The 17,519-nt window shown below is 35.1% G+C and overlaps 4 protein-coding genes across 4 annotated transcripts in view; 1 reads left to right on the forward strand and 3 right to left on the reverse strand.

Moving 5' to 3' along the window:
- The window catches only part of LOC128678888 (uncharacterized), a 240,575-nt gene that overhangs the window by 215,177 nt on the left and 7,879 nt on the right, over positions 1–17,519 (reverse strand). The gene's annotated exons all lie outside the window — the stretch shown is intronic.
- LOC128678906 (putative nuclease HARBI1) lies at positions 2,500–3,710 on the reverse strand. The gene is made up of 3 exons (XM_064436624.1): positions 3,596–3,710; positions 3,208–3,464; positions 2,500–2,667 (listed from the first exon to the last, which is right to left on the reverse strand). Exons 1-3 carry the CDS (start codon positions 3,708–3,710, stop codon positions 2,500–2,502), a joined length of 540 nt encoding a protein of 179 aa, XP_064292694.1.
- On the forward strand, positions 13,096–15,301 carry LOC128678879 (uncharacterized). Its single transcript, XM_053760765.2, has 2 exons — positions 13,096–13,527; positions 14,371–15,301. The coding sequence occupies exons 1-2, from the start codon at positions 13,220–13,222 to the stop codon at positions 15,266–15,268; spliced, it is 1,206 nt and encodes a 401-aa protein (XP_053616740.1). The 5' UTR covers positions 13,096–13,219; the 3' UTR covers positions 15,269–15,301.
- On the reverse strand, positions 13,553–15,473 carry LOC128678886 (uncharacterized). The gene is made up of 2 exons (XM_053760776.2): positions 15,296–15,473; positions 13,553–14,346 (listed from the first exon to the last, which is right to left on the reverse strand). The coding sequence occupies exons 1-2, from the start codon at positions 15,471–15,473 to the stop codon at positions 13,640–13,642; spliced, it is 885 nt and encodes a 294-aa protein (XP_053616751.1). The 3' UTR covers positions 13,553–13,639.

The raw sequence follows: 17,519 nt of genomic DNA on the forward strand, positions 1-17,519 counted from the left end.
ATATCTTCTGTGAAATGGCTTTTAATTAATTTATATAAGTCATCTTTTCTAAGTTTTTCATCAAAAGGCACGTTATGTCGTCGTAGCCATTCTTGCATAGTTGGCTTGGTAGAAGCCATAGTTGGCTTTTTCTCTTCTCGAACCGAATGATAAGCTGCGTTGTCCATTACTATGACAGAATTTTGCGGTATATTAGGCATGAGCTTTTCATTTATCCATTTACTGAAATTTGCGAAATTCATAGAATCGTGATAATCACCTGTTTTACATTTGGATTTGAATATCACAAGGGCTCCGTCTACAAATCCAATTTGACCTCCACAATGTACGATGATCAAACGGTCCCCTTTACCAATATGAGATAGAACGCCAAGTTCATCCTTTGATTGCCAACATTTTGAAACGTTATGAGACGCGTTTACATAAGTTTCGTCAAGGTATAAAATATGTCTTCTTTCTCTACGATATTTTTTAATAGTATTTAGGTATTTCCACCTCCACGATGTGATATTTGGCTGTTCGATAAGGAGTTTCCTTTTAGATCCGCATTTCTTAAATTTAAAACCTAGATCATGTAATAATAGCCTTAAATATTCCCTGCCGCAGTGTAATATATTCTCTTCTCTAAGTACAGCGTTCAAAGTTTTCAGAGTAGGTATTTTTTTGAAAATTGTGTAAAACTGAGTGACTTTTCTTCTTACCACTCCTTTTGTGAAATCGTCTATTTCCACTCTTTTTCTACGAACCTGTTTTGGTTTTCTTGGTGATTTAAATCTCTCGTTGTCATTTAATGCTTTCCCTTGTTGTACAATTCTAGATACAGTCTTTTCTGATAATCCAGTAACTTCTGCTACAGTTTTATTTAAAGGTATATCTTGTTTATATTCATCAGAATTTGGGTCGAGTTTCTTTTTTCTAAAATATTCATATACGTTAAACGCCATTTGTTTGCACTGACTATTAATTCTATGTCCGAAAACATTTCGACTCATCTTGAGAATGTAATCTCATGTATAACTTTCACAAGGCGTCCGCAACTGTCAACACGTGTGATCGCTAACCGCGTAGCGAGCGAACTGAGTTTTTACAAGAATGCGCCCGCCGCCCGCACCTCTCTCGGTCCCCTTTGTCGTCGTACCCCCGCGCCCCTTGTACTCCGCGGGCGAGGACTCATTTAGGCGGTTCTACTATAACTCGCGATGTTCTAAATGGTAATTTTGAATAGTGGAACATATAACATCAACGTTAAAGTTGTCTAATTCTAACTTCTTTAAACGTTTTTTACGGTCTTTATGCGGAGATTTAAATTTAGAGTCAGATTCTTTTCCTTCAGCCAAATATATTAGTAGGGGGAAGTCCCCTAGTGGCGGACACCTAAGGTTATTTATAAATAAAACAAAAAATATTTTAGGAATGTTTATTAAATTATGACTTATATTAGATAACAAAGTTAGAAATCAAATTAAATTAACAAAAATGCAACCTCTGCTAAAAAATAATTAATACTATCAATCAAACTTTGGTAACAAAAAATATAATTTTAAAAAGTGGCACCTAGTACCTTTGGCTTTCACGTTTTTAACTTCTTTTTCTTTGTCTACGCTCTTTCCTTTGGTTTGCTTTCCTTTACCTCCCATTGCTACTTCAAACTTAGATTTTATTTCCTTCTTTTTATCTTTCATGTTCTTTTCATTTTCTTTTTCTTCTGCCACTTTTTAGTATGGCGATGAAGTTAAAATTTCACTTCGTTCACTCTTTCTTTTTCGAGATGCTGTTCGTTTTTTTGCTGCGTCAGGTAACGGTGATAAGTTATGGATTATCTGAACAAGATCGGGAGCAGAACTTGTCCACGGTTTGGGACTTGTGGTTATAGGCTCACTATTAGGTTGTTCAGATTCTTTCTTTTCCGTACGCTATTTAAATGTTCACTTAATTTCGATTTTAAAATTGGACTTGCACTGCAAACTACTAGTTCCAATATATCTCTCGCATCTATTTTCAGAAATTCGTATACTTTGGCAATGGTTTCTCGAGTCTAAAACGATAATACGTAAACGTCAACAACGATATATTTTTTCGTATATAGAATCATAATAAATATTAATTACATCTAAATTTTAAAAATATTTACCTGACTCCTTAAACATTTTCTCCGTGAAGAACTAGACATTTTCGTAAACGACTGTACCCGTAAGAAAAACCGATAAGAACACGTCTTGCTCGGACGACGACTGACGCGTCACTGCCACACGAATAAAAGTTGTATATTTACAAGCGCACGCCCACAGGGCCGCACGCACAACTGAGTTGAACTATCTGTAATATCTGAAGAATAAGGAGTGTTGCTCTCAAATTTCATCCTATTTTCATCTAATGGAAAGCTTTGCTTTTTCCAGATCATTTGCCTAATTGGGATGCGTTGGTCTGTCTGTGTCAGAAGATGAGACATTCATATTACATATAAGTGGTATACCCATCATCACATATAAGTGGAGGATCTCATCCGTCTCCATCATTACGAGTCTCAACATCTTCTAGTACCTGTAATAACTCTTTTCTTGTAGGATAGAAGTCCAAATCGTCTCTTTCCGACTCACAGTCATCCTCTGATATTTCATCTGCTTCCAATCTTCGAAGAATTTCTTCTATTTGGACATCCGAGACATGCTATCGAAGCCATCGCTGTAAAAAACACATAAACCATGCATAAACGCATGTTTATGCATGGTTTATGCAAAACCATCGAAATTTAACCACCACCAAAATGATCGCATACAATATCAATATCCATATATATCAATAATAATCCAATTATCATGCCGTTTCTGCAACAGTGCAAACTGTATCATTTTTGAAACAGTACATGGGTCATACTCAGAAAAAGTGTACATTTCTAATTTATAACGAAACTGGCTCGTAACAATAGGCTGAGAATCACCGTTATGAAACTAATGTTATAAGGCTTGGCACACATAGACTTTAGAAATAAATTAAAAATCCACGTAAATTTATGTATAATAACATAAATTTACGTGGATTTTTAATTTATTTGTTAGTTCAACTGTTTGATCTAAGGTTTTAGGCTTGTCTTGTAAAATCTTTTCTTTTATCAACTGGTTTGACACATTAAGGTTCCAGCTGAAAATGTCAATTGATAGATTGTCATCTAAGTTCACACTGACTTGCAATATTTTTTAAATCCGTTACAATTTTTTTTATTGCAAGTGGGGTAAGTAAATAATTTCGACAAGGATATTCTGCATCGCCAATTAATAGGTATGAACCAAACTCTCGACATACGAACTGAGCACATAAAGGTAAATCATTAAAAACTGTGCTATCATGGGCTGATCCTGGCCAGCGCGCAATTATATTTCTAATTTTTAATTTGGCATCCGACGCCATTTGTACATTCAGACTACATTTAGTCTCCCGGTTGCGATATTGCTCACAAGTCGTACCACCTGATGTGCAAATATATGACAAATATAATTTACTTTATATTTTGATTTCAAATATAAATGGTTTATCTCACATATACGTAAGAAATTGATTATAAAGAATTGATAACAACTGGTTATAAAGAATTACTAACCTGGAGAATTCATTTTCATATGGGTACAATCAATAGCACCTATAACCCGAAGGAATTTCGCTATGCAGTAAAAGTCCTTCGCGACTTGCATGCGTTCCTGCTCACTCCCCGGCATACGAGTATATATAGTATTTTTTTATACCATCTAGTGGATTTATTATAGCATGGATAGTACGCGAGTAACTGATCTTTTTTATGCACACCTTTCATATTTTCATTATACTTCACTATGACTTCTGGTTTTTGTAAAATTTTACCATATTAGTTTGAATGAATGAATGAATGAATGAAATTTATTTGCTTAAATGTGGTACATGAGGTGAAATACATAAATTTTAGTTCGCACACTTAGCCGTTTCTGGCATGCAAAAAGTAAAATTATTTATATGCATTACATGGGTCAAAGTTATTACTTACAATTACAAAGTCAATTTAAATATGATTTTAATTTTTCAGGATGTAGAACTGATGTCTAAGCGTAACATATGTCAAACAAAAAAAATATATATAAATGTCAATAATCAATACAAACAGCAAAATTAAATTATATTATTTGAATAAATTGAATGACTAATTGTAATTTGGTTCTAGGAATTCATTAATGTTATAAAAACTTTTTTCTATTAGCCAATCCTGGAATTTTCTTTTAAACAATCTTAGAGGTAGTTCTTTAAGTTCATCAGGAACGTTATTGTATATTTTAGCACACATAGCATAACAACCTCTAGAACATATCATAGATCTACTAGCGGGCAACAATAAGCGGTTCGGATATCTGCAGTTATTATTACCATGATCGCCTCGTTTCCTGAACAGGTGCATATTGTTTTTAACAAAGACGCAAGTTTCATAGATATATAGGCCAGAAAGAGTCAGAAGTTTAAGTTCTTTAAAGAGTGTTTTGCAACTGGTGAGAGGAGGAACGTTACAAATTGCTCTAACACACTTCTTCTGGATAAGAAAGAGCCTCTGTATATCTACCGAATTACCCCACAACAAAATTCCATATCGTAGATTGGAAGCAACATATCCGTGGTAGGCATGCAGTGCTGTTTTTTGGTCAGTTATCATAGTAAGACGTCTTAAGACATACACAAAACGATTTAATTTTAAGCAAATTTTATCTATGTGCTGTTTCCATGTACAACACTTGTCCATAGTTATCCCGAGAAATACTGCATGATCTACTTCGTCAATTGCTTCATTATTAATAGTCAAAGTTAAAGTTTGTCCTTTACCACCTCTATTATGGAATTGCAGATACTTCGTTTTAGATGTATTAACCTTAAGATTATTAGCTTTCAGCCATTTCGCAATGTCTGATATAGCTTCGTTTATGTCCTTATTATAAGATTCTTTATTAGAGCACGATACTACTAAAGCCACATCATCTGCGAACAGCGAGCATTCATGTTCTGTCACGTTAGGCAGATCGTTAATATAGATTAGAAAGAGTAGTGGCCCTAGTATACTACCCTGCGGCACGCCTTGTTTATTAATTTGGTTTTGTGATTTATACCGAATTTCTTCGTTATTTTCATCAATTTTTGTAATTTCTACATACTGAATTCGTCCTGATAAATAAGATCTCAGCCAATCTAGTGGTTTTCCCCGAATACCATTGATCTCACATTTGCTCAGAAGTATTTCATGACAGACTAGGTCGAAAGCTTTCGACATGTCAAATAGCGTAACAGCGGTAGGGTTTCTTATATTTATGTTTTCCGTTACTTTATTTATTAGATTAAATGCTGCTAAAGTAGTTGATTTGCCCTTTTGGAAACCGTTTTGCTCTGGACATAATATATTATTTCTGTCAAGGAAGGATGATATACGGATGTGCACTGCCCTTTCAAATACCTTTGAAAAAATAGAAATTAAAGCAATTTGTCTATAATTTTCAATATAATTTTTGTCACCTTTTTTGAAAATAGGCTTTATAATAGACACCTTTAAACGATCCGGAAATACTCCTTCAGAAAAAGATAAATTTACTATGTGGCTAAGTACTGGTGCAATAATAGGAGCACAATTCTTTAATATATTTGTTGTAATGTCATCATAGCCAGCTGATGGGGTATTGTTTAATGATAAGATAATTTTCTGTATTTCGTAGCTGTCAATGGGTATTAAAAACATACTGTTATGATTACGATTAATTTTACATTGTGCTGTTTCTTTGTCATTATTGTAGTTATTGTTATTGTCATTATCAGAATTGTCATTATTAGAATTGTCATTATTAGAATTGTCATTATTTATTAATGTATAGTAATTATTAAATATATTTGCAATGTCATTAGTATCACTGATAAGTTGTCCATTGTAAACGATTTTGTCTATGTTTGAAGTGGTCTTACAGATATTATTTGATTCCTTTTTTATTAATTTCCAAGAAGCTTGACACACATTCTTTGCATTACTTAACAGTCGTTTATTACTTAATTTCTGTGAAGCTTTTATACACTTTTTAAAAATTGTATTATATTTATTGTAACGCGCTTTTAAATCTTGGTTTTTGTTAACATAGTATTGGTATCTAAGTTTTCGTTTTTTAATTGAAGATAACCTAATGCCCTTAGTAATCCACTTTGGTCCCTTTGATAAATTTGTTTTTTTTATCCGTAACAAAGGAAAGCACTGATCATATAAGAGAGTAAACAGATCGTGAAATACATTAAAAGCTGTGTTTGTGTCATTTATAGCATAAACTTCTGACCAAGATAGACTTTTTAAATAGTTATAAAACTTTATTATGTTTTCATCATTGAAGTCTCTTTTTTTAATGTAGTATTGCTTGGGAGGAACCTTTACATCGGTTACAGGAAATCGGAGTAGTTGTCCTGTATTATGATCGGAGAGACAAAGGTTAATAACCTCACAAGTCGCTTCGGGGCAATTACTCAATATCTGATCTAAACAAGATTGTAGTCGCGTTGGTTTTTTTACGTGTATTATTAAATTATAATTAAGAGCTATTCTCTTTAATTCTTTTAACTCTTTACTTTCCTTTAAATAATCAATATTAAAATCGCCTGTTATAATTATATTTTTGTTATGTTTTTTTCGTAGTTTGGTCAAAAGTGATTCTAAATTATTTATAAATATGGTTGGATTACTATTGGGCGTTCTGTATATACAAATTATTATACAATTGATCGACAGTATCTCTATGCCACATGCCTCAAATGATGTTGGGATACAAAAATCTTTTATAAAGTCCAACGTATTAAAGTTTAGGTATTTTTTGCAAAATATACTAACCCCACCTCTTTTTTGAAATTCTCTTGAATACCAGTTTGCCAATATTAAGTCTTTGAGAAACATATTTTTTTCGCTTCCTGATTTTATAAAAGTTTCAGTTAAACATAAAATATCAATACTTTTATTTTGATTTGTAAAATCATGCAAAATTATTTCAAGATTATCTTTTTTTTTAAAGAAACCAGCTATATTTTGATGCAATAGTGTTACGTGTTTTTTGCTACAATGAGGATCGAAAAAACTTGGATTTATTTTTATTTAGAGATGAGGTACTTGGCTGTTGTGGATTCGGTACAAAATAAGAGTCAGTCGAATTTTCTATTTCCGGCTGTTGTGATACAATAGGCATCTGTTCAGAGCTGTATTTATAATTAACAACATTTAAGAGTTGAGCAATATTATACAATAAACACTTCATTCCTGAATTTAACAATTGTCCTGAATAATCTGAAAACATATTGAAAGTCAGTTTTCCATTAGAATCGTGAAAATAAGCATACTGATGTTCTTCTATGTCTGCCTGTAACAGGGTTGTAAAAGCTTCAGCTCTACTGTTGAAAACGGGTGCCCCACATATATAGGTAGGACAGGCAATAGTGATGTTAGTGTGCCTTATATTTTCCAGCTTTGTTCTGATGTAGTTTACTAAGTTTTCGTAATTTTGAGAGTACTTGAAATCTGCATCTCCAATGAGAATAACACAGTGATCCATTTTGGTATATGATTGCAATTTACTGTCTATATCTTGTAATAGGTCTTTTATTCCTCTGCGAGTTTTAATGAAATGACAACATTCATATTTTTCAAATTGCTCCTCATTTCTTATATATGATAAAATTTTATGCTTATTATTCGAGCTTATGACGAGTAATTTATGCTTTTGAGATTTTCTTGATTGTTTCGGCTGGTTAAAATATTTATCTTGTTCGATAATTTGAGAAGTTGATGTTGAGGAATCAAGTGGTTTTGTGTTCAGAGTTTGTTTCTTGTTATCTGACTTCGGGGGACATCCTGCATAAGATTGTCTTAACACCGACTTGTTATTGTTCCTAGAGAGCAGATCTTTTAATGATTTATTTTCCGATTCCAGGTAATCTATTTTAGTTTTTGACAGCTTCAGTTGGTTTTCTAAAGCGCTTATTATATTTCTTAATTCATTTGTCTCACAAGATTTATTAGTATCACATTTAGGACAGTTTTTAGTCACATTTTCTTCACAAAATGAAGCATATTCTTCATCCTCCTCAGATATCGTGTCAGAGAGTACTTCGAATGAATTTTGCAACTGTATATTTGCCTTGCGATTTGCTCTAAATGTAATGTTATCTTGAAGTTTAGGAGAAGATGAACGCTGCATACTGGATAAACAAAACATGCATCGCCATGTTTTTTTATGCTCGCAAGTCATAGTTGAGAAAAAACGTTTCTCTGTTCCGGTACATTCTAGGTCAAAATGCTTTTTACATACGGTGCAGGTTAAAAAATATTTACTCTCTATCTCCCTTTTACATTTTTCACATACATTATTTGTGACAGATGGCGTCATCTCTTGTCCAGTAGCCAAACTAATAATTTTAATAAATAGAATATCGATGTCAGTGCAGCTACGCTTTTATTATCTTCCGTCTTCAATTTTGTTTTTCGCCCGTGGTGATGACGAATCTCAAATTTAAATTTCAAAAAAAAAAAAACTTGCGGATGCTGATGGGGATCGAACCGGTGCTCTCCGAGTCTGAACCGCTTGCCTTAACCGCTCGGCCAATTAGATCCTTAGTAACATTGGCAAATTGCGTACTTCTTTACGAACTTTATAAGTAAGATCGTTAAATAATGACTCATACAGGTTTGAATTGATTGGACCATTGGAGAACAAAGAGATTTTGTATCACTTTTGTTAAATTTCACTATTTACAAATAATATTCACGTTATGTGTAAAGTTTATTAATAACTTTGTTTATGTAATCACTTCACAGTCTTGTTGATTGTTTATTTGCACGTAATTTGTGAAATAGCTTTTTTATAAGCACAAGTAATTTTGTCCTTTGTTTATTAGAATTTCACTGTTATTTTCAGTCACAAACACTACCACATGAGAATCACAGTCCATAGATCACAATTTAGTCACTTCGAGATCTTAATATTTACTTTGGAAATTTTAAAAGTTTATTTATCACAGAGCCTATGTTTACAACGCAGCGCCATCTCGCGCCTTCATTCACTAAATGTGAAGCATGTTCTGTAGAAAACATAATGACATTCCTTTTATCTTTAAAATTAGAAACACAGACTCCGCGACAATTATATCTAGACAACAAATCGCCCCTCTTAAGTTTCATTTTAGTAATGCAAGGATTGCGCAATCTGTTAGCTCTGAGGGTGCCGGTGACGTAAGTATTTTTAACTAACAGATCTTCCACTGTTATAAAAAATATCCATATACAACGAATGCCCTTCATTCAAATAATCCTCCATTAACATAATTACAACTGTATCTGCCTGACCTTTTCCTCGAAGTTCAACGTCATGACTTCCGCAATACATGTGATTTTTCTCCATATTTATGTCTCTTCCCTTGTGTATACTGATTTTTAAACGTCCGCGCCACAAAACAACAGTTTCAATTTCAAACGGTTAAATTTTTCGGCGGAACTACAAGAGGCTTCATTAAGCTTCGTTCGAACTGAGGCGAATCCCGCGCGGGATGCGTGACTCAAATCAGCGCGATTCGCTCGCTCGCTTAATCTCCCAAACTGAGGGGAATCCCGAGCGTCCCGTATTTGATTTCTCAATATACTTTTGTGGCAACCTGGTCTGCTGACGAATTTGTTGAATTATTACCTTGCTACTCTGCTCTAATTCCTGGGCTTATTTTCTTGCCATTTCGTGCGCTTTTGTTAGTTCAACTGTTTGATCTAAGGTTTTAGGCTTGTCTTGTAAAATCTTTTCTTTTATCAACTGGTTTGACACATTAAGGTTCCAGCTGAAAATGTCAATTGAAAGATTGTCATCTAAGTTCACACTGACTTGCAATATTTTTTAAATCCGTTACAATTTTTTTTATTGCAAGTGGGGTAAGTAAATAATTTCGACAAGGATATTCTGCATCGCCAATTAATAGGTATGAGCCAAACTCTCGACATACGAACTGAGCACATAAAGGTAAATCATTAAAAACTGCTATCATGGGCTGATCCTGGCCAGCGCGCAATTATATTTCTAATTTTTAATTTGGCATCCGACGCCATTTGTACATTCAGACTACATTTAGTCTCCCGGTTGCGATATTGCTCACAAGTCGGACCACCTGATGTGCAAATATATGACAAATATAATTTACTTTATATTTTGATTTCAAATATAAATGGTTTATCTCACATATACGTAAGAAATTGATTATAAAGAATTGATAACAACTGGTTATAAAGAATTACTAACCTGGAGAATTCATTTTCATATGGGTACAATCAATAGCACCTATAACCCGAAGGAATTTCCCTATGCAGAAAAAGTCGTTCGCGACTTGCATTCGTTCCTGCTCACTCCCCGGCATATATATAGTATTTTTTATACCATCTAGTGGATTTATTATAGCATGGATAGTACGCGAGTAACTGATCTTTTTTATCCACACCTTTCATATTTTCATTATACTTCACTATGACTTCTGGTTTTTGTGAAATTTTACCATATTAGTTTGATTCACTAAATGTGAAGCATGTTCTGTAGAAAACATAATGACATTCCTTTTATCTTTAAAATTAGAAACACAGACTCCGCGATAATTATATCTAGACAACAAATCACCCCTCTTAAGTTTCATTTTAGTAATGCAAGGATTGCGCGATCTGTTAGCTCTGAGGGTGCCGGTGACGTAAGTATTTTTAACTAACAGATCTTCCACTGTTATAAAAAATATCTATATACAACGAATGCCCTTCATTCAAATAATCCTCCATTAACATAATTACAACTGTATCTGCCTGACCTTTTCCTCGAAGTTCAACGTCATGACTTCCGCAATACATGTGATTTTTCTCCATATTTATGTCTCTTCCCTTGTGTATACTGATTTTTAAACGTCCGCGCCACAAAACAACAGTTTCAATTTCAAACGGTTAAATTTTTCGGCGGAACTACAAGAGGCTTCATTAAGCTTCGTTCGAACTGAGGCGAATCCCGCGCGGGACGCGTGACTCAAATCAGCGCGATTCCCTCGCTCGCTTAGTCTCCCAAACTGAGGGGAATCCCGAGCGTCCCGTATTTGATTTCTCAATATACTTTTGTGGCAACTTGGTCTGCTGACGAATTTGTTGAATTATTACCTTGCTACTCTGCTCTAATTCCTGGGCTTATTTTCTTTCCATTTCGTGCGCTTTTGTTAGTTCAACTGTTTGATCTAAGGTTTTAGGCTTGTCTTGTAAAATCTTTTCTTTTATCAACTGGTTTGACACATTAAGGTTCCAGCTGAAAATGTCAATTGATAGATTGTCATCTAAGTTCACACTGACTTGCAATATTTTTTAAATCCGTTACAATTTTTTTTATTGCAAGTGGGGTAAGTAAATAATTTCGACAAGGATATTTTGCATCGCCAATTAATAGGTATGAGCCAAACTCTCGACATACGAACTGAGCACATAAAGGTAAATCATTAAAAACTGTGCTATCATGGGCTGATCCTGGCCAGCGCGCAATTATATTTCTAATTTTTAATTTGGCATCCGACGCCATTTGTACATTCAGACTACATTTAGTCTCCCGGTTGCGATATTGCTCACAAGTCGGACCACCTGATGTGCAAATATATGTCAAATATAATTTACTTTATATTTTGATTTCAAATATAAATGGTTTATCTCACATATACATAAGAAATTGATTATAAAGAATTGATAACAACTGGTTATAAAGAATTACTAACCTGGAGAATTCATTTTCATATGGGAAAATTCATTTCTATAACCCGAAGGAATTTCGCTATGCAGAAAAAGTCGCTCGGGACTTGCATGCGTTCCTGCTCACTCCCCGGCATATATATATAGTATTTTTTTATACCATCTAGTGGATTTATTATAGCATGGATAGTACGCGAGTAACCGATCTTTTTTAATCCACACCTTTCATATTTTCATAATACATACTTCACTATGACTTCTGATTTTTGTGAAATTTTACCATATTAGTTTGATTCACTAAATGTGAATCATGTTCTGTAGAAAACATAATGACATTCCTTTTATCTTTAAAATTAGAAACACAGACTCCGCGACAATTATATCTAGACAACAAATCGCCCCTCTTAAGTTTCATTTTAGTAATACAAGGATTGCGCGATCTGTTAGCTCTGAGGGTGCCGGTGACGTAAGTATTTTTAACTAACAGATCTTCCACTGTTATAAAAATATCCATATACAACGAATGCCCTTCATTCAAATAATCCTCCATTAACATAATTACAACTGTATCTGCATGACCTTTTCCCCGAAGTTCAACGTCATGACTTCCGCAATACATGTGATTTTTCTCCATATTTATGTCTCTTCCCTTGTATATACTGATTTTTAAACGTCCGCGCCACAAAACAACAGTTTCAATTTCAAACAGTTAAATTTTTCGGCGGAACTACAAGAGGCTTCATTAAGCTTCGTTCGAACTGAGGCGAATCCCGCGCGGGACGCGGGACTCAAATCAGCGCGATTCGCTCGCTCGCTTAATCTTCCAAACTGAGGCGAATCCCGAGCGTCCCATATTTGATTTCTCAATATACTTCTGTGGCAACTTGGTCTGCTGACGAATTTATTGAATTATTGCCTTGCTACTCTGCTTTAATTCCTGGGCTTATTTTCTTGCCATTTTATGCGCTTTTGCCAGTTCAACTGTTTGATCTAAGGTTTTAGGCTTGTCTTGTAAAATCTTTCTTTTCTTTTATGAACTGGTTTGTGACATTAAGGTTCCAACTGAAAATGTCAAGTTCACACTGACTTGCAATATTTTTTAAATCCGTTACAATTTTTTTTTATTAAAAGTGGGGTAAGTAAATAATTTCGACAAGGATATTCTGCATCGCCAATTAATAATAATAATAATAAAAACGTTTATTTACTCTTCACAAAAAATGTCCTTACAAACTAATTAACACTTATTGGGATATACTTATATGATACTGACATTGTATTCTCGTGAAGAGCCTAGTTCCTGAAATTGGTCCCTGAGCGCTTGTAGACGTCCGTTTTTTTCACCGGATAACGGACCGTGAATAAACGGCTATCCTTGTATACATATTTTTTTTACCGGATGGATGGACTGCCGTCTATATGCGTTAGTTTTGAACTGGTAGTCAGAGATTACACACGTGTGAAATGTCGAATAATAAGAAAAAAAAACTCGTATTGGCCTACTATTTGTACAAGAAGAAACAAAAAGAAATAGAAAAACGTAAAAGGTCATCGTGGGTGCATCCTATATTATTGGAAAGGGAAAAATATGGTGCATTTCAAACTCTTTTTACGCAGTTGGAAGAAGATGAAACTAAATTTTACAATTATTTTCGGATGAAGAAAGAAACCTTTCAACTATTATTAACAGCCATATATGATAAAATAAGACACGAGGATACTGACATGCGTAAATCTATTTCCCCGGCAGAGAGATTAGCCGTTACGATAAGGTATGTTAAAGAGATGTTCAATTTCAAATTATAGAAAAGGGGATTGATTACCTGTATTAATTAAAACAAAATTTAGTAGGTAGTAATTGTTTTATTATACTCAAAAAATAAATTAAGGAGTTTTAGAAAAATCGAAATCGTAATCAGGCGATGTGATTGAACTTAATTCAGTAATAATTGAAGATTGGGAATCATCTTGCTGCATGAGTTCTTGAGGCATCCTGGATGTGGATGGAATGGGTTGTGTTGGTTGATATTCGTGTATCCTGTAGTCGGGTGTAGCCGTAGTGTAGCCTCGATTAATATTGTAATTGTAATTTTGCTGCTGCATGGACGCTTGATTTCTCCGAGTTAAATTTCTCATAACTTTAATGATTTCATATTGGAATTCAACATAATCGTCATCACTATACTTGTCTACAATCGGAGCAATACCTTTGAAAAAACACATACTCTTACTCTTGTCTTCATCTTCAACTGATTTAATTAAAGTAAGCATTTGTCGATCAACTTCGCTACAGTCTGTCTTTCTCTTCTTGCTTGTTTTTGTTAAATCGGTAGTATTGGCTGGTGCGGTAGGGTCATTATTGGTTTGTGAGTCAGTTTCTTTGTTGTGAGATTGTGTGATGTTTTTTTCTGATGTAATACTTGCTTCCGTTGTTCGGCGAGTCACAATTTTACACAAAAAGAGCATTTGATCGTAGAATTTATATTTTCGTAGACTTTTTGCACCAGAGCCGGATTTACATTCCTTAACTTTTTTGTGATATTTCATCCAGTTATCTCTTGCATTGTTCCATTTTTTTATGATATCTTTGCCTAAAAAAGAAAAAATTGTTACAGATATTTAGCTGCAGGGAACACATTTAGTGATCTACATTACAGTTTCAGAATGGGTATAAAAACTATCAGCTGTATTGTACAAGAAGTATTTGAAGCATTGTGGGAAACCCTTTCTCCAATTTATATGAAACTACCATCGGAAGACGAATGGTTAACAATAGCAAAAAATTTCGAGACCAATGCAAATTTTCCTCATTGCTTGGGAGCCATTGACGGAAAACATATTAGAATCATCAAGCCAGAAGAAAGTGGATCAATGTTTTTCAACTACAAGCTCTATTTCTCAATAGTATTAATGGCCGTGGTAGACACAAACTATAATTTTGTTTTTATTGATGTTGGAGCCTACGGCAAAGAATGCGATTCAGCAGTATTTAAAGAAACAGAATTTTGGAAAAGAATAGTAGGCGATAAATTAAATATTCCTCGACCTAAGCAGTTGCCAGGTGCAGGCAGTGAGTTACCTTATGTATTTGTTGCTGATGAAGCTTTCGCTTTACATCAACACGTACTTCGTCCTTACGGTGGGCATCAACTTGACTCAATAAAAAAAATTTTCAATTATCGTCTCACAAGAGCGCGACGCTACGTCGAATGCGCATTTGGTATTTTATCCAATAAATGGAGGATTTTGCATAGACCATTAAATGTTTCAACAGATACTGCTGTTAACATTGTAAAAACATGCTGCTTATTACAAAACATAATTCATAAAGTAGAGGGTATTGCTAATAATGCTACTGACACTGCTAGTTCACACATGGTGTCTACTCTATGCCATTTGCCTCGTTCCCATTCAACACGAGGTAATGTAACAGCAAATATGATTCGTAACAAATATGCAGAGTATTTCATGTCACCAGTAGGGCGTGTACCATGGCAAAATCAACATGCATAAAAATAATGAAAATAAAATGTTACTTACCAAAATCATTTTTTTCTTTCTCGGACATCGTTTCAAAACCTTCATTTAACGCAAGACAAATTTCTCTCCAAGCGGCAAAACTCGACTGTCTATTTTTATAGCACTCTTGGGTTTTGTCCCACAGTACAGGCCTATTTTCAACCAAACTTATTAACAATTCCATGTCAATATTACCCATTTTTAAAAGAACGCAGGTAGACGGCACTCAATTAACAGAAAACAGGCAATACGTCCGGCAGCGTCAACACGCACCAATACACTGGCGTGGATGACCGCCATTTCTTACACCGGACCGGTGTCCGTCGCGCCGAGGGGAAGGGGTGGTGCATCCGGCGTAAATTGTTCGCCGGACCGATGTCCGGTGCATGTACATACATTCATTATAATTCATACACCACCGCGAATCCGGCAAAAAACACGGTCCGTTATCCGGTGAAAAAAACGGACGTCTACAAGCGCTCTAAGGACCTGTGCTACAGGTAACTAGGCCCCCGCCCTCGGCATACTTGATGTCGTGTATTGTTTGAATACGTGTTGTTTATTATAAACTAACAAGCTAAATAATCCTATTTTATTCCTAGGAGTATTTACATAGTATTTAAATGTATATAGGCTGTCAAGTTGTAGTTGAGTGTGTGAGAGGTGTTTATGGGTGTGTGAGTGTATTGTGGGTATTGTGTATGGTAGAAGGTATTATTTCGGTCGGAGATAGCATTTGAGTGGTGAGTAGATTTAGACGGTAAAATATAGGTATGGGGAGGTAGGTTAGTTGCAAAGTGAATTAAATTTTAGTTTAGATTTAGCTGATTGGATGAAGAAAAGTTTCTGTCTCATTGTAGTCCAGTTTTTTGAGGTAAGCTACTATAGCTTTTTTACAACTATATTTATGAAGGGGGTATATGTTTATTAATTTATTTAGTTTATTATAGATGAATGGCCCTAGGTAGCAGAAAAAAGAGTTTGCAGTAGCGGTGTTGAGGGGGGGGGATTTGGCAAACTGATGGTGTAGTCCGCCTACCTCTATACTTGTTCGGGTCATATGTGAGCTGGGAGTGTTGTCTGAGTGAAGTGTACAGTATGAAAGACTGTCTGACAGTAAGTACGTCCCAGTATTTATATAACTCGACCGTCGGGTACCTAAAAGGGAGTCCCGCCGCTACTTTGAGAATGGCTCTTTGAGCTCTTTCAACTACTAGTAGGTTTGTTTGGGCGACCCCGCCCCAAGAGATGATACAATAGTTTACAAGCGACTGGCACAGTGTGTTATAAACCATTTTCAAAACTTTTTTGTCCGAGATGTGTCGAAGTGATCTGAAGATGTAGATAAGTTTGCGTAGTCGGGTAGAGAGGGAATCTAAATGAGGTCTAAATGAGAGTGTTTGGTCTATAACGACTCCTAGATATTTAAGCTTATCCACTCTTTCGAGCTGTGGGCAGGTACAATTTTTGGTACTTTGGTTACACAAGTGTGCAGTTAGTGAAAGGGTGGTAGTCGGAATTAGGTTAGATTTAAGCGCAAAGGTTATATATTTAGTTTTGTTAGTATTTAGCGTCAGTATGTTGGTGGTAAGCCACTTGCTAGTTAGTTGTAGACCCTTTTGAGCCGCTCGAAAAGTATCCTCCCATCTATCGCTACTAAAGAAGAGAGCGGTATCGTCAGCAAAGGTAATGGCTCTTCCATTTTCCATTTGAAGTCGACACAGGCTATCAATGTATACCAAGAATAGGGTGGGAGAGACACAGCTGCCCTGTGGCACGCCACATGTGATGTCTACTTCCTCACTCGTCCACTCTCCTATTTTGGTACGCTGTGTTCTGTGGGTTAGGAAATCTCTGAAAAGTGCAAGAGCCACTCCTCTGACTCCTATATTTTCAAGTTTAATTAATAGTCGAGGGATGGAGACTGTATCAAATGCCTTTTTCAGGTCGAGGAATATGACTAGACATTTCTTCCTTTTATCTAACGAGGAAATAATAGAGTGTATCAGCTCTTGCACTGCATCGCTGGTAGACCTGCCTGCTCGAAAACCGTACTGACGTGAGGATAGGAGTTCGTTTTGCTCTAGAAATTTGACCAGACGGTTGTTCATGATACGCTCTAGGATCTTAGACAAAGTTGGTAGAATTGGTCTATAGTTATCAATATTATTTTTGTCACCATTCTTATGGATCGGTTTGATAAGCGCTTTTTTAAAAGCCGTTGGAAAGATGCCCTTTTCTATTG

Source organism: Plodia interpunctella, chromosome 20, assembly GCF_027563975.2.
Source record: "Plodia interpunctella isolate USDA-ARS_2022_Savannah chromosome 20, ilPloInte3.2, whole genome shotgun sequence".
In the NCBI taxonomy this organism is placed as follows: Eukaryota; Metazoa; Arthropoda; class Insecta; order Lepidoptera; family Pyralidae; genus Plodia; species Plodia interpunctella.